Source organism: Lithobates pipiens, unplaced genomic scaffold, assembly GCF_037356315.1.
Source record: "Lithobates pipiens isolate NorthernLeopardFrog02 unplaced genomic scaffold, aLitPip1_a1.2 Scaffold_8, whole genome shotgun sequence".
Taxonomy (NCBI): Eukaryota; Metazoa; Chordata; class Amphibia; order Anura; family Ranidae; genus Lithobates; species Lithobates pipiens.
Window position 1 is genome coordinate 692,677,257 of NW_027507903.1, and position 25,829 is coordinate 692,703,085.

At 52.6% G+C, this 25,829-nt stretch overlaps 1 protein-coding gene across 2 annotated transcripts in view; it reads right to left on the reverse strand.

Annotated features, from left to right (window-relative positions):
- The window catches only part of LOC143962457 (sodium/potassium-transporting ATPase subunit beta-2-like), a 64,217-nt gene that overhangs the window by 11,322 nt on the left and 27,066 nt on the right, over window positions 1-25,829 (reverse strand). Inside the window, exons 3-6 of one of the 2 annotated variants that reach the window (XM_077471727.1) lie at window positions 7,038-7,145; window positions 5,011-5,219; window positions 2,538-2,609; window positions 2,407-2,433 (exon numbers count right to left, since the gene is read on the reverse strand). In XM_077471727.1, the coding sequence (XP_077327853.1) occupies window positions 2,407-2,433; window positions 2,538-2,609; window positions 5,011-5,219; window positions 7,038-7,145 (416 nt within the window). The remainder of the gene's footprint in view (window positions 1-2,406; window positions 2,434-2,537; window positions 2,610-5,010; window positions 5,220-7,037; window positions 7,146-25,829) is intronic. The other variant, XM_077471728.1, reaches the window with a different exon arrangement.

A 25,829-nucleotide genomic window follows, 5' to 3' on the forward strand; every position in this document is an offset into this window, starting at 1 on the left:
GATATTGGGGTGATATATTGATTGTCCCATCATACACCGGGTCAGATATTGGGGTGATATCACATTGATTGTCCTATCATACACCGGGTCAGATATTGGGGTGATATCACATTGATTGTCCTATCATACACCGGGTCAGATATTGGGGTGATATCACATTGATTGTCCTATCATACACCGGGTCAGATATTGGGGTGATATATTGATTGTCCCATCATACACCGGGTCAGATATTGGGGTGATATGACATTGATTGTCCCATCATACACCGGGTCAGATATTGGGGTGATATCACATTGATTGTCCCATCATACACCGTGTCAGATATTGGGGTGATATCACATTGGTTGTCCTATCATACACCGGGTCAGATATTGGGGTGATATATTGATTGTCCCATCATACACCGGGTCAGATATTGGGGTGATATCACATTGATTGTCCTATCATACACCGGGTCAGATATTGGGGTGATATCACATTGATTGTCCTATCATACACCGGGTCAGATATTGGGGTGATATCACATTGATTATCCTATCACACACCGGGTCAGATATTGGGGTGATATCACATTGATTGTCCTATCATACACCGGGTCAGATATTGGGGTGATATCACATTGATTGTCCTATCATACACCGGGTCAGATATTGGGGTGATATCACATTGATTATCCTATCACACACCGGGTCAGATATTGGGGTGATATCACATTGATTGTCCTATCATACACCGGGTCAGATATTGGGGTGATATCACATTGATTATCCTATCACACACCGGGTCAGATATTGGGGTGATATCACATTGATTGTCCTATCATACACCGGGTCAGATATTGGGGTGATATCACATTGATTATCCTATCACACACCGGGTCAGATATTGGGGTGATATGACATTGATTGTCCTATCATACACCGGGTCAGATATTGGGGTGATATCACATTGATTGTCCTATCATACACCGGATCAGATATTGGGGTGATATCACATTTAGTAGTATATTCCAATAATGTATATCGCTCTCATCCCGGAAGAGACATGCCCACACAGACTCTACACAAGCGCTGATTGGTCGTATCTCAGAAGAGGGCGGATGTACCACGCTGGGTGTCCCATACAGATGTATATTCTATATGTTGGGTGTCTGTATGGGATGGAGGCATCTCCTATAGGTTCCACCTCTTCCTGTCTCCTATATAAGGTCACATGCTATATTCTATATATTAGTCATGTATACTCCATATTCTGGGTGCCTGCATAGGGGTATAAGCGGGGGGGGGGGGCTATGGGGGTCTATCAGATACATCTATAGGGTCTATAAGTGATTTTACGGCATCTCCTCAAGGTTCCATCTCTTCGTGTCTCGTATAAGAACCTACGTACTGTACCCTATAGTGATGCATATTCTATATACTGGACATCGGTATTGGGTGTAGACATCTTTCATAGGTTCCTCCTCTTCTTGCCTCCTATATAAGGCTCCATACTACATTTTATATATAACAGTGATGTATATGCTATGTTCTAGGTGCCTGTATGGGATATAAGCAGGGGCAGGCGCCTATGGGGCCTATCAAGTACAGCTATAGGGGGTCTGTAAAGTGACTATACGGCATCTCCTATAGGTCCCACCTCTTCTTGTCCCATCTATAGAGTTATATAATAAATTCTCTACAATACTTGGTGTCTGTATTGGGTGTAGTCATCTCCTATAGGTTCTCTTGTCTCCTACACACTATATTTTATATAATAGGGTTGGGGTGTGGTCTATGTTCTAGGTGCCTGTATGGGATATTAGCCGGGGCGGGCTATGGGGTATCATGTTTAGGTTCCACCTCTTCTTGTCCCACCTATAGAGTTACAATAGGGGTGTATATTCTAAGTTCTAGGCGCCATGTATGGGATAGAAGCGGCAGGTTGCGGGGGTCTATGGGGAACATCTATAGGGTCTTCGAGGTGACTATACGGCATCTCTTATGGGTACCATTTCTTCTGGGCTCATATAGAAGGTATCATGTATCTACGATTCCAAATATACACGGGAATTATGTATGAAGAGGGACATTATAGGGTTGCTGAAGGCATCTCCTATAGGTTCCTCCTCTTCCTACCATACTCTGTATAGTAGTGATGTATATTCCATCCTAGGAGTTGGGTATGAAGTGACCTTATAGGGTTGCTCTTCTATGGCCTCTCCTATAGGGTCCATCTCCCGTCATCTTTATACAGATATGTGTTTCTCTATCACAGGCGGGGATCTTCTACATCATCGGGATGTGTGGTCTTCATATCAGGGTTGACTATGGGGGGTGGGAGGGGGAGGGGGATGGTCTATAAGCTGCTTCTATAGGTCTCTATGAGGAGCCTACGATGCCCCCTATAGGCTCCACCTCTTACCGTCTCATTTGCAGCGAGTTTTATCTTCTGGAGACAATAGAGAGAAAGACACAGAATAGTTTGAGATGACGGACATGACAGACGGGAAGCAGAACCGCTCAGGACCCCCCCCCCCCCCCCGAAAAACTCACCCTGCCGAAACATCGGATGGTGATGGAGGTGTTGGAGAGGCTCGGGATGACTTTCGGGAAGAAGTTTATCACCTGCCGTAATAGAGAAGAATGATGAGCACCAACATCGTGATGTTAGGAGAAATGTGGGCATCATGAGGAGCGGCGCGGGGGGTGGGGGGGGGCAGTGCCGGGGCAAGGTCATCTAGAGCCCCGGAGAACATGCCAAATTCTGCCACCCCCTTCAAGATGTACGAGCATTATGTGTCAGCAACCCCCCCCCCCCCCCACTAATACCCCTAAGCATAAATTCCCCCAGTACAACTATGCCCCCTGATGAAATCCCCCTCCCGGCAAAAAATCCCTCAAATTTCCCCTCCGACTACACATCCCCCCCCTCCAACTCCTATTACCCCTCCTAGCACAAACCCCCCACCCCTAAATTTCCTGTCCTATAACAAATCCCCCCCAAACAAAAATGTCTCCTCCTAGCATGATTCTCCTCCCCCTTTCACCATATAATCTCTTCTAGCAAAAATCCTTATCCCCCATCCCCCTCCTGCAAAAATCCCCATAATTCACCATTCCTAGCAATTCTTACCCCCTGCCAACCCCCCCAAATTGCCCCTCCCAACACAAATGCCCCTAAATCACCACTCCCAGCAATTCTTACCCCCTGCCACCCCCCAAATTGCCCCTCCCAAAACAAATCCCCACTCCTAGCAATACTTACCTGCTGCTGCCGCCTCAAATAGCCCCCCCCAACACAAATCCCCCTAAATCACCACTCCTAACAATTATATCCCCCTGCCACCCCCCAAATTGCCCCTCCCAACACAAATCCCCCTAAATCACCACTCCTAGCAATTCTTACTCCCTTCCACCCTCCAAATTGCCCCTCCCAAAACAAATCCCCACTCCTAGCACTCCTAGCAATACTTACCCACTGCTGCCCCCTAAAATAGCCCCCCCCAACACAAATCCCCCTAAATCACCATTCCTAACAATTATTTCCCCCTGCCACCCCCCAAATTGCCTTCCCAACACAAATCCCCCCCCAATTTCCCCACAAATCTTACCCCCTGCTGCCCCCCCCCCCAATTTCCTCTCCTTATAAAAATCCCCTAAATCCCCACTCCTAGCAATACTTACCCCCTGATGACCACCCCCCAAAAAAAATTGCCCCTCCCATCACAAATCCCCCCTAAATCACCACTCAGCAATTCTTACCCCCTGCAGCCCCCCAAATTACTACTCCCAACCTAAATCACCACTCCTATCAATTATTACCCCCTATCCCCCCCAAATTGCCCCTCTTAACACAAATCCCTCTAAATCTCAACTCCTAGCAATACTTGCCCCCCAAATTGCCCCACTCAACACAAATTTCCTTAAATTACCACTCCTAGCAATGCTTACCCCCTGCTGGCCCTTCAAATTGCCCCTCCCAACACAAATCCCTCTAAATCACCAATTCTTTCCTCCCCCTGCCACCCCCCAAATTGCCCCTCCCAACACAAATCCCCCTAAATCCCCACTCCTAGCAATTCTTGCCCCCTGCTGCCCCCCCAATTGCCCCTTCCAACACAAATCCCCCTAAATCCCCACTCCTAGCAATTCTTACCCCTTGCTACCCCCCAATTGCCCCTCCCAACATACATCACCCTAAATCCCCACTCCTAGCAATTCTTACCCCCTTCCACCCCCCAAATTGCCCCTTCCAACACAAATCCCCCTAAATCACCACTCCTAGCAATTCTTACCCCCTGCCACCCCCCAAATTTCCCCTCCTAATACAAATCCCCCTAAATCCCCAATCCTAGCAATACTTATCTCCTGATGATCTCCCTCCCCCCAATTGCCCCTCCCAGCACAAATCCCCCTAAAGCCCCACTCGTAGCACTTATTTCCCCCTGCTACCCCCCAATTGCCCCTCTCAACACAACCCCCCACCCCCCAATCTCCTCGCAGCGACCCCCACTTCACATGAAACTACAGTGCCCAGGGCAGCCGTCCCTCCTGCCCACCCCTTGTCCCTGGCCCTGGATCTAGGGAACATATATGTAGTCACCTCCGGATCTCTATACTGATGTCTGACAACAAAGGTGCGATCCCGCAGACAGTATGGTGGACCTATGTTCTTGTGCGGATGGAGGTAACGTACAAAGACGTAGGGGAGAGGAGAGAGAGCGTGGTCACCAGGACAGGAAATGAGACAATATCTTCAACAAGGGTACGAGCATGGAGAACCCGATCCATGTTCTCACCATTCCCCTCCTCCTCTCTCCACAATGAGAGTGGAGGACCAAAAACCCCCAAGGGGAGGCCGCAGAGTTCAGTCAGCATCACCTCTTGTCGGGTTTTAGAAGAGTTGGGGTGATGTCAAGGGGTTTCTTTGGAGGGGGTTCTGTGTATCAGCATATTTGGGGGTATACATAGATATGAGGGGAGATTTAATAGCCCTACCCCAGCCGAGTCCCCCAAAATGCCTCACCCGGTTCATTTTAATGAGCACACATGGCGTTCCATTGGCATATCCAAACATGGGATCGAATCCTACCCCGGAGCAGTCGCCCAAGTTATCCCGGACAAACTGACAAGCCTTCTTGGGGTAATTCCTGACCTCCCCGAAGTCGTCCTGCCTGTTGTAGACTCCGGACGGGCACACGGTGCCCCTGTGTTCTTGGACAGATTGGTTGTAATCTGCGGGAGAGAAGGTGATAGTGAAGACTCCAGAAGGTTCCTCAGAGGTGAGGCCACACATTAAAAGAGTCCTAGACTACTGAGGATGGAGGAGGACAGACCTCAGAGGTGAGGCCACACATTAAAAGAGTCCTAGACTACTGAGGATGGAGGGGGACAGACCTCAGAGGTGAGGCCACACATTAAAAGAGTCCTAGACTACTGAGGATGGAGGGGGACAGACCTCAGAGGTGAGGCCACACATTAAAAGAGTCCTAGACTACTAAGGATGGAGGAGGACAGACCTCAGAGGTGAGGCCACACATTAAAAGAGTCCTAGACTACTGAGGATGGAGGAAGACAGACCTCAGAGGTGAGGCCACACATTAAAAGAGTCCTAGACTACTGAGGATGGAGGGGGACAGACCTCAGAGGTGAGGCCACACATTAAAAGAGTCCTAGACTACTGAGGATGGAGGGGGACAGACCTCAGAGGTGAGGCCACACATTAAAAGAGTCCTAGACTACTGAGGATGGAGGAGGACAGACCTCAGGGGTGAGGCCACACATTAAAAGTGTCCTAGACTTCTGAGGATGGAGGAGGACAGACCTCAGAGGTGAGGCCACACATTAAAAGAGTCCTAGACTACTGAGGATGGAGGAGGACAGACCTCAGAGGTGAGGCCACACATTAAAAGAGTCCTAGACTACTGAGGATGGAGGAGGACAGACCTCAGAGGTGAGGCCACACATTAAAAGAGTCCTAGACTACTGAGGATGGAGGAGGACAGACCTCAGAGGTGAGGCCACACATTAAAAGAGTCCTAGACTACTGAGGATGGAGGAGGACAGATCTCAGAGGTGAGGCCACACATTAAAAGAGTCCTAGACTACTGAGGATGGAGGAGGACAGATCTCAGAGGTGAGGCCACACATTAAAAGAGTCCTAGACTACTGAGGATGGAGGAGGACAGACCTCAGAGGTGAGGCCACACATTAAAAGAGTCCTAGACTACTGAGGATGGAGGAAGACAGACCTCAGAGGTGAGGCCACACATTAAAAGAGTCCTAGACTACTGAGGATGGAGGAGGACAGAGAAACACAAGGAGAAACGCGGAGGGAAGAGGAATATGGTGGCAATACGATGGCAGCCTAGGTTGGAGGACCACTGAATGGGGAAGATGCCTTTGAGGGGGTGGTCAGTGGAACTTGGATGTTGGAGATGTGAATAGATGGAGGACCACCGTATAGAGGTAGATATCATGGGCAGAGATTGGGCACAGTGTGTGTTGGAGAGACGGCTGAAGGTGAAGTATTGTGGGATATCAGAAAATGAAGAACAACAACCCGGATGAGGGGTTGAGGAAGATCATATTTAGAGATGTGCAGGAGGGGGGGGGGGCAATATTGGTGAAATACGGGATACAAGAGAAGGGCAGAAGACCTACAGGTATCAAAAGTATTAGATATAAAATGCCCTGCATGTCATTTACAGGCAATGGAGACATTGGGTGATACAGGTACAGTTCAAACATTGGGGTGGGGGTAGTGGGGGTAGTTACTAGATGAAGGTGTGACAGAGTTTTGAGGAGATGTATGGGGAAGGGTCTTAGATGATTGTGTCAGGGACAGGTTGGAGTGTGGAGGGTCCCGAGGATGGGTATCAGGTGTAGGTGTGGGGGAGATATTGGATGGCAGATGGTCCTCTAGGTGGGGGGAGGAGACTGAGTTTTGGGGTGATAGAGGGGTGCGTATCGGTGGAGGGTGAGGGAAAGATATAGATGAAATATTGGATGACAACTATAAATAGAATGTATAGGAGATCTCGGTCGACTTACCTTGCAGCACAGTATGGAGGCCATCAACATATCTCTGCCAGGAAGCATTCTGCCCATTGATGGTATATACAATCTCTAGGGCGTCCAGCTTGGGTCGGATCATTAACCCTGCGAGGAGAAACCCCCCCGATATGAGAGAGAAATCTGACCGATGAGACTGAGACTTTACATGGAGATGGAGAGTGCGATGTCCATGGCGGCAAAACATTCAAATGCTCACCCACTCCACCATGTTCACCCCCGAAGACTGACAATTCACCCACTCCACCATGTTCCCCCCAAAGACTGACAATTCACCCACTCCACCATGTTCACCCCCCGAAGACTGACAATTCACCCACTCCACCATGTTCCCCCCAGAGACTGACAATTCACCCACTCCACCATGTTCCCCCCAGAGACTGACAATTCACCCACTCCACCATGTTCACCCCCCAAAGACTGACAATTCACCCACTCCACCATGTTCCCCCCAGAGACTGACAATTCACCCACTCCACCATGTTCCCCCCAGAGACTGACAATTCACCCACTCCACCATGTTCCCCCCGAAGACTGACAATTCACCCACTCCACCATGTTCCCCCCGAAGACTGACAATTCACCCACTCTACCATGTTCCCCCCGAAGACTGACAATTCACCCACTTCACCATGTTCCCCCCGAAGACTGACAATTCACCCACTCCACCATGTTCCCCCCGAAGACTGACAATTCACCCACTCCACCATGTTCTCCCCGAAGACTGACAATTCACCCACTCCACCATGTTCCCCCCGAAGACTGACAATTCACCCACTCCACCATGTTCCCCCCCGAAGACTGACAATTCACCCACTTCACCATGTTCCCCCCGAAGACTGACAATTCACCAACTCCACCATGTTCCCCCCGAAAACTGACAATTCACCCACTCCACCATGTTCCCCCCCGAAAACTGACAATTCACCCACTCCACCATGTTCCCCCCGAAGACTGACAATTCACCCACTCCACCATGTTCCCCCCGAAGACTGACAATTCACCCACTCCACCATGTTCCCCCCGAAGACTGACAATTCACCCACTTCACCATGTTCCCCCGAAGACTGACAATTCACCCACTCCATCATGTTCCCCCTGAAGACTGACAATTCACCCACTCCACCATGTTCCCCCCGAAGACTGACAATTCACCCACTCCATCATGTTCCCCCTGAAGACTGACAATTCACCCACTCCACCATGTTCCCCCCGAAGACTGACAATTCACCCACTCCACCATGTTCTCCCCGAAGACTGACAATTCACCCACTCCACCATGTTCCCCCCAGAGAACTGACAATTCACCCACTCCACCATGTTCCCCCCGAAGACTGACAATTCACCCACTCCACCATGTTCCCCCCGAAGACTGACAATTCACCCACTCCACCATGTTCCCGCCGAAGACTGACAATTCACCCACTCCACCATGTTCCCCCCGAAGACTGACAATTCACCCACTCCACCATGTTCCCCCCGAAGACTGACAATTCACCCACTTCACCATGTTCCCCCCGAAGACTGACAATTCACCCACTCCACCATGTTCCCCCCGAAGACTGACAATTCACCCACTCCACCATGTTCTCCCCAGAGACTGACAATTCACCCACTCCACCATGTTCCCCCCGAAGACTGACAATTCACCCACTCCATCATGTTCCCCCTGAAGACTGACAATTCACCCACTCCACCATGTTCCCCCCGAAGACTGACAATTCACCCACTCCATCATGTTCCCCCTGAAGACTGACAATTCACCCACTCCACCATGTTCCCCCCAGAGACTGACAATTCACCCACTCCACCATGTTCACCCCCCGAAGACTGACAATTCACCCACTCCACCATGTTCTCCCCCGAAGACTGACAATTCACCCACTCCACCATGTTCCCCCCGAAGACTGACAATTCACCCACTCCATCATGTTCCCCCTGAAGACTGACAATTCACCCACTCCACCATGTTCCCCCCGAAGACTGACAATTCACCCACTCCACCATGTTCTCCCCGAAGACTGACAATTCACCCACTCCACCATGTTCCCCCCAGAGAACTGACAATTCACCCACTCCACCATGTTCCCCCCGAAGACTAACAATTCACCCACTCCACCATGTTCCCCCCGAAGACTGACAATTCACCCACTCCACCATGTTCCCCCCGAAGACTGACAATTCACCCACTCTACCATGTTCCCCCCGAAAACTGACAATTCACCCACTTCACCATGTTCCCCCCGAAGACTGACAATTCACCCACTCCACCATGTTCCCCCCAGAGACTGACAATTCACCCACTCCACCAAGTTCCCCCCAGAGACTGACAATTCACCCACTCCACCATGTTCCCCCTGAAGACTGACAATTCACCCACTCCACCATGTTCTCCCCCAAAGACTGACAATTCACCCACTCCACCATGTTCCCCCTGAAGACTGACAATTCACCCACTCCACCATGTTCCCCCCGAAGACTGACAATTCACCCACTCCACCATGTTCCCCCCAAAGACTGACAATTCACCCACTCCACCATGTTCTCCCCGAAGACTGACAATTCACCCACTCCACCATGTTCCCCCCAGAGACTGACAATTCACCCACTCCACCATGTTCCCCCCGAAGACTGACAATTCACCCACTCCACCATGTTCTCCCCAAAGACTGACAATTCACCCACTCCACCATGTTCCCCCCAAAGACTGACAATTCACCCACTCCACCATGTTCCCCCCGAAGACTGACAATTCACCCACTCCACCATGTTCTCCCCCGAAGACTGACAATTCACCCACTCCACCATGTTCCCCCCGAAGACTGACAATTCACCCACTCCACCATGTTCCCCCCGAAGACTGACAATTCACCCACTCCACCATGTTCCCCCCCGAAGACTGACAATTCACCCACTCCACCATGTTCCCCCCAGAGACTGACAATTCACCCACTCCACCATGTTCCCCCCAGAGACTGACAATTCACCCACTCCACCATGTTCCCCCCGAAGACTGACAATTCACCCACTCCACCATGTTCCCCCCAGAGACTGACAATTCACCCACTCCACCATGTTCCCCCCAGAGACTGACAATTCACCCACTCCACCATGTTCCCCCCGAAGACTGACAATTCACCCACTCCACCATGTTCCCCCCAGAGACTGACAATTCACCCACTCCACCATGTTCCCCCCGAAGACTGACAATTCACCCACTCCACCATGTTCTCCCTGAAGACTGACAATTCACCCACTCCACCATGTTCCCCCCAGAGACTGACAATTCACCCACTCCACCATGTTCCCCCCAGAGACTGACAATTCACCCACTCCACCATGTTCCCCCCGAAGACTGACAATTCACCCACTCCACCATGTTCCCCCCGAAGACTGACAATTCACCCACTCCACCATGTTCCCCCCGAAGACTGACAATTCACCCACTCCACCATGTTCCCCCCCAGAGACTGACAATTCACCCACTCCACCATGTTCTCCCTGAAGACTGACAATTCACCCACTCCACCATGTTCCCCCCGAAGACTGACAATTCACCAACTCCACCATGTTCTCCCCGAAGACTGACAATTCACCCACTCCACCATGTTCTCCCCGAAGACTGACAATTCACCCACTCCACCATGTTCCCCCCGAAGACTGACAATTCACCCACTCCACCATGTTCTCCCCGAAGACTGACAATTCACCCACTCCACCATGTTCCCCCCAGAGACTGACAATTCCCCCACTCCACCATGTTCCCCCCGAAGACTGACAATTCACCCACTCCACCATGTTCCCCCCAGAGACTGACAATTCACCCACTCCACCATGTTCTCCCCGAAGACTGACAATTCACCCACTCCATCATGTTCCCCCCGAAGACTGACAATTCACCCACTCCACCATGTTCCCCCCGAAGACTGACAATTCACCCACTCCACCATGTTCCCCCCGAAGACTGACAATTCACCCACTCCACCATGTTCCCCCCGAAGACTGACAATTCACCCACTCCATCATGTTCCCCCCGAAGACTGACAATTCACCCACTCCACCATGTTCCCCCCGAAGACTGACAATTCACCCACTCCACCATGTTCCCCCCGAAGACTGACAATTCACCCACTCCACCATGTTCCCCCCGAAGACTGACAATTCACCCACTCCACCATGTTCCCCCCGAAGACTGACAATTCATCCACTCCACCATGTTCCCCCCGAAGACTGACAATTCACCCACTCCACCATGTTCCCCCCGAAGACTGACAATTCACCCACTCCACCATGTTCCCCCCGAAGACTGACAATTCACCCACTCCACCATGTTCCCCCTGAAGACTGACAATTCACCCACTCCACCATGTTCCCCCCGAAGACTGACAATTCACCCACTCCACCATGTTCTACCCAAAGGCTGACAATTCACCCACTCCACCATGTTCCCCCCAGAGACCGACAATTCACCCACTCCACCATGTTCCCCCCGAAGACTGACAATTCACCCACTCCACCATGTTCCCCCCAGAGCCTGACAATTCACCCACTCCACCATGTTCACCCCCCGAAGACTGACAATTCACCCACTCCACCATGTTCCCCCCGAAGACTGACAATTCACCCACTCCACCATGTTCCCCCCGAAGACTGACAATTCACCCACTCCACCATGTTCCCCCCGAAGACTGACAATTCACCCACTCCACCATGTTCCCTCCAAAGACTGACAATTCACCCACTCCACCATGTTCCCCCCGAAGACTGACAATTCACCCACTCCACCATGTTCCCCCCGAAGACTGACAATTCACCCACTCCACCATGTTCCCCCCGAAAACTGACAATTCACCCACTCCACCATGTTCTCCCCGAAGACTGACAATTCACCCACTCCACCATGTTCCCCCCGAAGACTAACAATTCACCCACTCCACCATGTTCCCCCCGAAGACTGACAATTCACCCACTCCACCATGTTCCCCCCGAAGACTGACAATTCACCCACTCCACCATGTTCCCCCCGAAGACTGACAATTCACCCACTCCACCATGTTCTACCCAAAGGCTGACAATTCACCCACTCCACCATGTTCCCCCCAGAGACCGACAATTCACCCACTCCACCATGTTCCCCCCGAAGACTGACAATTCACCCACTCCACCATGTTCCCCCCAGAGCCTGACAATTCACCCACTCCACCATGTTCACCCCCCGAAGACTGACAATTCACCCACTCCACCATGTTCCCCCCGAAGACTGACAATTCACCCACTCCACCATGTTCCCTCCAAAGACTGACAATTCACCCACTCCACCATGTTCTCCCCAAAGACTGACAATTCACCCACTCCACCATGTTCCCCCCGAAGACTGACAATTCACCCACTCCACCATGTTCCCCCCGAAGACTGACAATTCACCCACTCCACCATGTTCCCTCCAAAGACTGACAATTCACCCACTCCACCATGTTCCCCCCGAAGACTGACAATTCACCCACTCCACCATGTTCCCCCCGAAGACTGACAATTCACCCACTCCACCATGTTCCCCCCGAAAACTGACAATTCACCCACTCCACCATGTTCTCCCCGAAGACTGACAATTCACCCACTCCACCATGTTCCCCCCGAAGACTAACAATTCACCCACTCCACCATGTTCCCCCCGAAGACTGACAATTCACCCACTCCACCATGTTCCCCCCAGAGACTGACAATTCACCCACTCCACCATGTTCCCCCCGAAGACTGACAATTCACCCACTCCACCATGTTCCCCCCCGAAGACTGACAATTCACCCACTCCACCATGTTCCCCCCGAAAACTGACAATTCACCCACTTCACCATGTTCCCCCCGAAGACTGACAATTCACCCACTCCACCATGTTCCCCCCAGAGACTGACAATTCACCCACTCCACCATGTTCCCCCCAGAGACTGACAATTCACCCACTCCACCATGTTCCCCCTGAAGACTGACAATTCACCCACTCCACCATGTTCTCCCCCAAAGACTGACAATTCACCGACTCCACCATGTTCCCCCCGAAGACTGACAATTCACCCACTCCACCATGTTCCCCCCGAAGACTGACAATTCACCCACTCCACCATGTTCTCCCCGAAGACTGACAATTCACCCACTCCACCATGTTCCCCCTGAAGACTGACAATTCACCCACTCCACCATGTTCCCCCCGAAGACTGACAATTCACCCACTCCACCATGTTCCCCCCGAAGACTGACAATTCACCCACTCCACCATGTTCCCCCCAGAGACTGACAATTCACCCACTCCACCATGTTCCCCCCGAAGACTGACAATTCACCCACTCCACCATGTTCCCCCCGAAGACTGACAATTCACCCACTCCACCATGTTCTCCCCAAAGACTGACAATTCACCCACTCCACCATGTTCCCACCAAAGACTGACAATTCACCCACTCCACCATGTTCCCCCCGAAGACTGACAATTCACCCACTCCACCATGTTCCCCCCTGAGACTGACAATTCACCCACTCCACCATGTTCCCCCCGAAGACTGACAATTCACCCACTCCACCATGTTCCCCCTGAAGACTGACAATTCACCCACTCCACCATGTTCCCCCCAGAGACTGACAATTCACCCACTCCACCATGTTCCCCCCGAAGACTGACAATTCACCAACTCCACCATGTTCCCTCCAAAGACTGACAATTCACCCACTCCACCATGTTCCCCCCGAAGACTGACAATTCACCCACTCCACCATGTTCCCCCCGAAAACTGACAATTCACCCACTCCACCATGTTCTCCCCGAAGACTGACAATTCACCAACTCCACCATGTTCCCCCCGAAGACTGACAATTCACCCACTCCACCATGTTCCCCCCGAAGACTGACAATTCACCCACTCCACCATGTTCCCCCCGAAGACTGACAATTCACCAACTCCACCATGTTCCCCCCGAAGACTGACAATTCACCCACCCCACCATGTTCCCCCCAGAGCCTGACAATTCACCCACTCCACCATGTTCTCCCCGAAGACTGACAATTCACCCACTCCACCATGTTCTACCCAAAGACTGACAATTCACCCACTCCACCATGTTCCCCCCGAAGACTGACAATTCACCCACTCCACCATGTTCCCCCCAGAGACTGACAATTCACCCACTCCACCATGTTCCCCCCGAAAACTGACAATTCACCCACTCCACCATGTTCCCCCCAGAGACTGACAATTCACCCACTCCACCATGTTCCCCCCGAAGACTGACAATTCACCCACTCCACCATGTTCCCCCCGAAGACTGACAATTCACCCACTCCACCATGTTCCCCCCGAAGACTGACAATTCACCCACTCCACCATGTTCCCCCCGAAAACTGACAATTCACCCACTTCACCATGTTCCCCCCGAAGACTGACAATTCACCCACTCCACCATGTTCCCCCCGAAGACTGACAATTCACCCACTCCACCATGTTCTACCCAAAGGCTGACAATTCACCCACTCCACCATGTTCCCCCCAGAGACCGACAATTCACCCACTCCACCATGTTCCCCCCGAAGACTGACAATTCACCCACTCCACCATGTTCCCCCCAGAGCCTGACAATTCACCCACTCCACCATGTTCACCCCCCGAAGACTGACAATTCACCCACTCCACCATGTTCCCCCCGAAGACTGACAATTCACCCACTCCACCATGTTCCCCCCGAAGACTGACAATTCACCCACTCCACCATGTTCCCCCCGAAGACTGACAATTCACCCACTCCACCATGTTCCCTCCAAAGACTGACAATTCACCCACTCCACCATGTTCCCCCCGAAGACTGACAATTCACCCACTCCACCATGTTCCCCCCGAAGACTGACAATTCACCCACTCCACCATGTTCCCCCCGAAGACTGACAATTCACCCACTCCACCATGTTCCCCCCGAAGACTGACAATTCACCCACTCCACCATGTTCCCCCCGAAGACTGACAATTCACCCACTCCACCATGTTCCCCCCGAAAACTGACAATTCACCCACTCCACCATGTTCTCCCCGAAGACTGACAATTCACCAACTCCACCATGTTCCCCCCGAAGACTAACAATTCACCCACTCCACCATGTTCCCCCCGAAGACTGACAATTCACCCACTCCACCATGTTCCCCCCGAAGACTGACAATTCACCAACTCCACCATGTTCCCCCCGAAGACTGACAATTCACCCACCCCACCATGTTCCCCCCAGAGCCTGACAATTCACCCACTCCACCATGTTCTCCCCGAAGACTGACAATTCACCCACTCCACCATGTTCTACCCAAAGACTGACAATTCACCCACTCCACCATGTTCCCCCCGAAGACTGACAATTCACCCACTCCACCATGTTCCCCCCGAAGACTGACAATTCACCCACTCCACCATGTTCCCCCCGAAAACTGACAATTCACCCACTCCACCATGTTCTCCCCGAAGACTGACAATGCACCCACTCCACCATGTTCCCCCCGAAGACTAACAATTCACCCACTCCACCATGTTCCCCCCGAAGACTGACAATTCACCCACTCCACCATGTTCCCCCCGAAGACTGACAATTCACCCACTCCACCATGTTCCCCCCGAAGACTGACAATTCACCCACTCCACCATGTTCTACCCAAAGGCTGACAATTCACCCACTCCACCATGTTCCCCCCAGAGACCGACAATTCACCCACTCCACCATGTTCCCCCCGAAGACTGACAATTCACCCACTCCACCATGTTCCCCCCAGAGCCTGACAATTCACCCACTCCACCATGTTCACCCCCCGAAGACTGACAATTCACCCACTCCACCATGTTCCCCCCGAAGACTGACAATTCACCCACTCCACCATGTTCCCTCCAAAGACTGACAATTCACCCACTCCACCATGTTCTCCCCAAAGACTGACAATTCACCCACTCCACCATGTTCCCCCCGAAGACTGACAATTCACCCACTCCACCATGTTCCCCCCGAAGACTGACAATTCACCCACTCCACCATGTTCCCTCCAAAGACTGACAATTCACCCACTCCACCATGTTCCCCCCGAAGACTGACAATTCACCCACTCCACCATGTTCCCCCCGAAGACTGACAATTCACCCACTCCACCATGTTCCCCCCGAAAACTGACAATTCACCCACTCCACCATGTTCTCCCCGAAGACTGACAATTCACCCACTCCACCATGTTCCCCCCGAAGACTAACAATTCACCCACTCCACCATGTTCCCCCCGAAGACTGACAATTCACCCACTCCACCATGTTCCCCCCAGAGACTGACAATTCACCCACTCCACCATGTTCCCCCCGAAGACTGACAATTCACCCACTCCACCATGTTCCCCCCCGAAGACTGACAATTCACCCACTCCACCATGTTCCCCCCGAAAACTGACAATTCACCCACTTCACCATGTTCCCCCCGAAGACTGACAATTCACCCACTCCACCATGTTCCCCCCAGAGACTGACAATTCACCCACTCCACCATGTTCCCCCCAGAGACTGACAATTCACCCACTCCACCATGTTCCCCCTGAAGACTGACAATTCACCCACTCCACCATGTTCTCCCCCAAAGACTGACAATTCACCGACTCCACCATGTTCCCCCCGAAGACTGACAATTCACCCACTCCACCATGTTCCCCCCGAAGACTGACAATTCACCCACTCCACCATGTTCTCCCCGAAGACTGACAATTCACCCACTCCACCATGTTCCCCCCGAAGACTGACAATTCACCCACTCCACCATGTTCCCCCCGAAGACTGACAATTCACCCACTCCACCATGTTCCCCCCGAAGACTGACAATTCACCCACTCCACCATGTTCTCCCCGAAGACTGACAATTCACCAACTCCACCATGTTCCCCCCGAAGACTAACAATTCACCCACTCCACCATGTTCCCCCCGAAGACTGACAATTCACCCACTCCACCATGTTCCCCCCGAAGACTGACAATTCACCAACTCCACCATGTTCCCCCCGAAGACTGACAATTCACCCACCCCACCATGTTCCCCCCAGAGCCTGACAATTCACCCACTCCACCATGTTCTCCCCGAAGACTGACAATTCACCCACTCCACCATGTTCTACCCAAAGACTGACAATTCACCCACTCCACCATGTTCCCCCCGAAGACTGACAATTCACCCACTCCACCATGTTCCCCCCGAAGACTGACAATTCACCCACTCCACCATGTTCCCCCCGAAAACTGACAATTCACCCACTCCACCATGTTCTCCCCGAAGACTGACAATTCACCCACTCCACCATGTTCCCCCCGAAGACTAACAATTCACCCACTCCACCATGTTCCCCCCGAAGACTGACAATTCACCCACTCCACCATGTTCCCCCCGAAGACTGACAATTCACCCACTCCACCATGTTCCCCCCGAAGACTGACAATTCACCCACTCCACCATGTTCTACCCAAAGGCTGACAATTCACCCACTCCACCATGTTCCCCCCAGAGACCGACAATTCACCCACTCCACCATGTTCCCCCCGAAGACTGACAATTCACCCACTCCACCATGTTCCCCCCAGAGCCTGACAATTCACCCACTCCACCATGTTCACCCCCCGAAGACTGACAATTCACCCACTCCACCATGTTCCCCCCGAAGACTGACAATTCACCCACTCCACCATGTTCCCTCCAAAGACTGACAATTCACCCACTCCACCATGTTCTCCCCAAAGACTGACAATTCACCCACTCCACCATGTTCCCCCCGAAGACTGACAATTCACCCACTCCACCATGTTCCCCCCGAAGACTGACAATTCACCCACTCCACCATGTTCCCTCCAAAGACTGACAATTCACCCACTCCACCATGTTCCCCCCGAAGACTGACAATTCACCCACTCCACCATGTTCCCCCCGAAGACTGACAATTCACCCACTCCACCATGTTCCCCCCGAAAACTGACAATTCACCCACTCCACCATGTTCTCCCCGAAGACTGACAATTCACCCACTCCACCATGTTCCCCCCGAAGACTAACAATTCACCCACTCCACCATGTTCCCCCCGAAGACTGACAATTCACCCACTCCACCATGTTCCCCCCAGAGACTGACAATTCACCCACTCCACCATGTTCCCCCCGAAGACTGACAATTCACCCACTCCACCATGTTCCCCCCCGAAGACTGACAATTCACCCACTCCACCATGTTCCCCCCGAAAACTGACAATTCACCCACTTCACCATGTTCCCCCCGAAGACTGACAATTCACCCACTCCACCATGTTCCCCCCAGAGACTGACAATTCACCCACTCCACCATGTTCCCCACAGAGACTGACAATTCACCCACTCCACCATGTTCCCCCTGAAGACTGACAATTCACCCACTCCACCATGTTCTCCCCCAAAGACTGACAATTCACCGACTCCACCATGTTCCCCCCGAAGACTGACAATTCACCCACTCCACCATGTTCCCCCCGAAGACTGACAATTCACCCACTCCACCATGTTCTCCCCGAAGACTGACAATTCACCCACTCCACCATGTTCCCCCTGAAGACTGACAATTCACCCACTCCACCATGTTCCCCCCGAAGACTGACAATTCACCCACTCCACCATGTTCCCCCCGAAGACTGACAATTCACCCACTCCACCATGTTCCCCCCAGAGACTGACAATTCACCCACTCCACCATGTTCCCCCCGAAGACTGACAATTCACCCACTCCACCATGTTCCCCCCGAAGACTGACAATTCACCCACTCCACCATGTTCTCCCCAAAGACTGACAATTCACCCACTCCACCATGTTCCCACCAAAGACTGACAATTCACCCACTCCACCATGTTCCCCCCGAAGACTGACAATTCACCCACTCCACCATGTTCCCCCCTGAGACTGACAATTCACCCACTCCACCATGTTCCCCCCGAAGACTGACAATTCACCCACTCCACCATGTTCCCCCTGAAGACTGACAATTCACCCACTCCACCATGTTCCCCCCAGAGACTGACAATTCACCCACTCCACCATGTTCCCCCCGAAGACTGACAATTCACCAACTCCACCATGTTCCCTCCAAAGACTGACAATTCACCCACTCCACCATGTTCCCCCCGAAGACTGACAATTCACCCACTCCACCATGTTCCCCCCGAAGACTGACAATTCACCCACTCCACCATGTTCCCCCCGAAGACTGACAATTCACCCACTCCACCATGTTCCCTCCAAAGACTGACAATTCACCCACTCCACCATGTTCCCCCCGAAGACTGACAATTCACCCACTCCACCATGTTCCCCCCGAAAACTGACAATTCACCCACTCCACCATGTTCTCCCCGAAGACTGACAATTCACCAACTCCACCATGTTCCCCCCGAAGACTGACAATTCACCCACTCCACCATGTTCCCCCCGAAGACTGACAATTCACCCACTCCACCATGTTCCCCCCGAAGACTGACAATTCACCAACTCCACCATGTTCCCCCCGAAGACTGACAATTCACCCACCCCACCATGTTCCCCCCAGAGCCTGACAATTCACCCACTCCACCATGTTCTCCCCGAAGACTGACAATTCACCCACTCCACCATGTTCTACCCAAAGACTGACAATTCACCCACTCCACCATGTTCTACCCAAAGACTGACAATTCACCCACTCCACCATGTTCCCCCCGAAGACTGACAATTCACCCACTCCACCATGTTCCCCCCGAAAACTGACAATTCACCCACTCCACCATGTTCCCCCCGAAGACTGACAATTCACCCACTCCACCATGTTCCCCCCAGAGACTGACAATTCACCCACTCCACCATGTTCCCCCCAGAGACTGACAATTCACCCACTCCACCATGTTCCCCCTGAAGACTGACAATTCACCCACTCCACCATGTTCTCCCCCAAAGACTGACAATTCACCCACTCCACCATGTTCCCCCTGAAGACTGACAATTCACCCACTCCACCATGTTCCCCCCGAAGACTGACAATTCACCCACTCCACCATGTTCCCCCCGAAGACTGACAATTCACCCACTCCACCATGTTCCCCCCGAAGACTGACAATTCACCCACTCCACCATGTTCCCCCCGAAGACTGACAATTCACCCACTCCACCATGTTCCCCCCAGAGACTGACAATTCACCCACTCCACCATGTTCCCCCCGAAGACTGACAATTCACCCACTCCACCATGTTCCCCCTGAAGACTGACAATTCACCCACTCCACCATGTTCCCCCCAGAGACTGACAATTCACCCACTCCACCATGTTCCCCCCGAAGACTGACAATTCACCAACTCCACCATGTTCCCTCCAAGACTGACAATTCACCCACTCCACCATGTTCCCCCCGAAGACTGACAATTCACCCACTCCACCATGTTCCCCCCGAAGACTGACAATTCACCCACTCCACCATGTTCCCCCCGAAAACTGACAATTCACCCACTCCACCATGTTCTCCCCGAAGACTGACAATTCACCAACTCCACCATGTTCCCCCCGAAGACTGACAATTCACCCACCCCACCATGTTCTCCCCCGAAGACTGACAATTCACCCACTCCACCATGTTCCCCCCGAAGACTGACAATTCACCCACTCCACCATGTTCTCCCCAAAGACTGACAATTCACCCACTCCACCATGTTCTCCCCAAAGACTGACAATTCACCCACTCCACCATGTTCTCCCCCGAAGACTGACAATTCACCCACTCCACCATGTTCCCCCCGAAGACTGACAATTCACCCACTCCACCATGTTCTCCCCAAAGACTGACAATTCACCCACTCCACCATGTTCTCCCCAAAGACTGACAATTCACCCACTCCACCATGTTCCCCCCAGAGACTGACAATTCACCCACTCCACCATGTTCCCCCTGAAGACTGACAATTCACCCACTCCACCATGTTCCCCCCGAAGACTGACAATTCACCCACTCCACCATGTTCCCCCCGAAGACTGACAATTCACCCACTCCACCATGTTCCCCCCGAAGACTGACAATTCACCCACTCCACCATGTTCCCCCCAGAGACTGACAATTCACCCACTCCACCATGTTCCCCCCCGAAGACTGACAATTCACCCACTCCACCATGTTCCCCCTGAAGACTGACAATTCACCCACTCTACCATGTTCCCCCCGAAGACTGACAATTCACCCACTCCACCATGTTCCCCCCGAAGTCTGACAATTCACCCACTCCACCATGTTCTCCCCAAAGACTGACAATTCACCCACTCCACCATGTTCCCACCAAAGACTGACAATTCACCCACTCCACCATGTTCCCCCCGAAGACTGACAATTCACCCACTCCACCATGTTCCCCCCAGAGACTGACAATTCACCCACTCCACCATGTTCCCCCCAGAGACTGACAATTCACCCACTCCACCATGTTCACCCCCCGAAGACTGACAATTCACCCACTCCACCATGTTCTCCCCGAAGACTGACAATTCACCCACCCCACCATGTTCTCCCCCGAAGACTGACAATTCACCCACTCCACCATGTTCTACCCAAAGACTGACAATTCACCCACTCCACCATGTTCCCCCCGAAGACTGACAATTCACCCACTCCACCATGTTCCCCCCGAAGACTGACAATTCACCCACTCCACCATGTTCCCCCCGAAAACTGACAATTCACCCACTTCACCATGTTCCCCCCGAAGACTGACAATTCACCCACTGCACCATGTTCCCCCCAGAGACTGACAATTCACCCACTCCACCATGTTCCCCCCAGAGACTGACAATTCACCCACTCCACCATGTTCCCCCTGAAGACTGACAATTCACCCACTCCACCATGTTCTCCCCCAAAGACTGACAATTCACCCACTCCACCATGTTCCCCCTGAAGACTGACAATTCACCCACTCCACCATGTTCCCCCCGAAGACTGACAATTCACCCACTCCACCATGTTCCCCCCAGAGACTGACAATTCACCCACTCCACCATGTTCCCCCCGAAGACTGACAATTCACCCACTCCACCATGTTCCCCCTGAAGACTGACAATTCACCCACTCCACCATGTTCCCCCCAGAGACTGACAATTCACCCACTCCACCATGTTCCCCCCAGAGACTGACAATTCACCCACTCCACCATGTTCCCCCCGAAGACTGACAATTCACCCACTCCACCATGTTCTCCCCGAAGACTGACAATTCACCCACTCCACCATGTTCCCCCCGAAGACTGACAATTCACCCACTCCACCATGTTCCCCCCGAAGACTGACAATTCACCCACTCCACCATGTTCCCCCCGAAAACTGACAATTCACCCACTCCACCATGTTCACCCCCCGAAGACTGACAATTCACCCACTCCACCATGTTCTCCCCGAAGACTGACAATTCACCAACTCCACCATGTTCCCCCCGAAGACTGACAATTCACCCACTCCACCATGTTCCCCCCGAAGACTGACAATTCACCCACTCCACCATGTTCCCCCCGAAAACTGACAATTCACCCACTTCACCATGTTCCCCCCGAAGACTGACAATTCACCCACTCCACCATGTTCCCCCCAGAGACTGACAATTCACCCACTCCACCATGTTCCCCCCAGAGACTGACAATTCACCCACTCCACCATGTTCCCCCCGAAGACTGACAATTCACCCACTCCACCATGTTCCCCCCGAAGACTGACAATTCACCCACTCCACCATGTTCCCCCCGAAGACTGACAATTCACCAACTCCACCATGTTCCCCCCAGAGACTGACAATTCACCCACTCCACCATGTTCCCCCCAGAGACTGACAATTCACCCACTCCACCATGTTCCCCCCAGAGACTGACAATTCACCCACTCCACCATGTTCCCCCCGAAGACTGACAATTCACCCACTCCACCATGTTCCCCCCGAAGACTGACAATTCACCCACTCCACCATGTTCCCCCCGAAGACTGACAATTCACCCACTCCACCATGTTCTCCCCAAAGACTGACAATTCACCCACTCCACCATGTTCCCACCAAAGACTGACAATTCACCCACTCCACCATGTTCCCCCCGAAGACTGACAATTCACCCACTCCACCATGTTCCCCCCAGAGACTGACAATTCACCCACTCCACCATGTTCCCCCCAGAGACTGACAATTCACCCACTCCACCATGTTCTCCCCGAAGACTGACAATTCACCCACCCCACCATGTTCTCCCCCGAAGACTGACAATTCACCCACTCCACCATGTTCACCCCAGAGACTGACAATTCACCCACTCCACCATGTTCTCCCCGAAGACTGACAATTCACCCACTTCACCATGTTCCCCCCAGAGACTGACAATTCACCCACTCCACCATGTTCCCCCCCAAAGACTGACAATTCACCCACTCCACCATGTTCCCCCCAGAGACTGACAATTCACCCACTCCACCATGTTCCCCCCGAAGACTGACAATTCACCCACTCCACCATGTTCCCCCCAGAGACTGACAATTCACCCACTCCACCATGTTCTCCCCGAAGACTGACAATTCACCCACTCCACCATGTTCCCCCCGAAGACTGACAATTCACCCACTCCACCATGTTCCCCCCGAAGACTGACAATTCACCCACTCCACCATGTTCCCCCCGAAGACTGACAATTCACCCACTCCACCATGTTCCCCCCGAAGACTGACAATTCACCCACTCCACCATGTTCCCCCCGAAGACTGACAATTCATCCACTCCACCATGTTCCCCCCGAAGACTGACAATTCACCCACTCCACCATGTTCCCCCCGAAGACTGACAATTCACCCACTCCACCATGTTCCCCCCGAAGACTGACAATTCACCCACTCCACCATGTTCCCCCTGAAGACTGACAATTCACCCACCCCACCATGTTCCCCCCAGAGAACTGACAATTCACCCACTCCACCATGTTCACCCCGAAGACTGACAATTCACCCACTCCACCATGTTCCCCCCGAAGACTGACAATTCACCCACTCCACCATGTTCCCCCCGAAGACTGACAATTCACCCACTCCACCATGTTCCCCCCGAAGACTGACAATTCACCCACTCCACCATGTTCCCCCCGAAGACTGACAATTCACCCACTCCACCATGTTCCCCCCGAAAACTGACAATTCACCCACTCCACCATGTTCCCCCCGAAGACTGACAATTCACCCACTCCCCCATGTTCTACCCAAAGGCTGACAATTCACCCACTCCACCATGTTCCCCCCAGAGACCGACAATTCACCCACTCCACCATGTTCCCCCCGAAGACTGACAATTCACCCACTCCACCATGTTCCCCCCAGAGACTGACAATTCACCCACTCCACCATGTTCACCCCCCGAAGACTGACAATTCACCCACTCCACCATGTTCCCCCCGAAGACTGACAATTCACCAACTCCACCATGTTCCCTCCAAAGACTGACAATTCACCCACTCCACCATGTTCTCCCCCCCGAAGACTGACAATTCACCCACTCCACCATGTTCCCCCCGAAGACTGACAATTCACCCACTCCACCATGTTCCCCCCGAAGACTGACAATTCACCCACTCCACCATGTTCCCCCCGAAGACTGACAATTCACCCACTCCACCATGTTCCCCCCGAAAACTGACAATTCACCCACTCCACCATGTTCCCCCCGAAGACTGACAATTCACCCACTCCACCATGTTCTCCCCGAAGACTGACAATTCACCCACTCCACCATGTTCCCCCCGAAGACTGACAATTCACCCACTCCACCATGTTCCCCCCGAAGACTGACAATTCACCCACTCCACCATGTTCCCCCCCGAAGACTGACAATTCACCCACTTCACCATGTTCCCCCCGAAGACTGACAATTCACCCACTCCACCATGTTCTCCCCGAAGACTGACAATTCACCCACTCCACCATGTTCCCCCCGAAGACTGACAATTCACCCACTCCACCATGTTCCCCCCCGAAGACTGACAATTCACCCACTTCACCATGTTCCCCCCGAAGACTGACAATTCACCCACTCCACCATGTTCCCCCCAAAGACTGACAATTCACCCACTCCACCATGTTCCCCCCGAAGACTGACAATTCACCCACTCCATCATGTTCTCCCCCGAGGACTGACAATTCACCCACTCCACCATGTTCCCCCCGAAGACTGACAATTCACCCACTCCACCATGTTCTCCCCGAAGACTGACAATTCACCCACTCCACCATGTTCCCCCCAGAGACTGACAATTCACCCACTCCACCATGTTCCCCCCGAAGACTGACAATTCACCCACTCCACCATGTTCCCCCCGAAAACTGACAATTCACCCACTCCACCATGTTCCCCCCGAAGACTGACAATTCACCCACTCCACCATGTTCCCCCCGAAGACTGACAATTCACCCACTCCACCATGTTCTCCCTAAAGACCCACTCTACCAGGTTCTCCCTAAAGACCCACTCTACCAGGTTCTCCCTAAAGACCCACTCTACCAGGTTCTCCCTAAAGACCCACTCCACCATGTTCTCCCTAAAGACCCACTCCACCATGTTTTTCCTAAAGACCCACTCCACCAGGTTCTCCCTAAAGACCCACTCCACCATGTTTTTCCTAAAGACCCACTCCACCAGGTTCTCCCTAAAGACCCACTCTACCAGGTTCTCCCTAAAGACCCACTCTACCA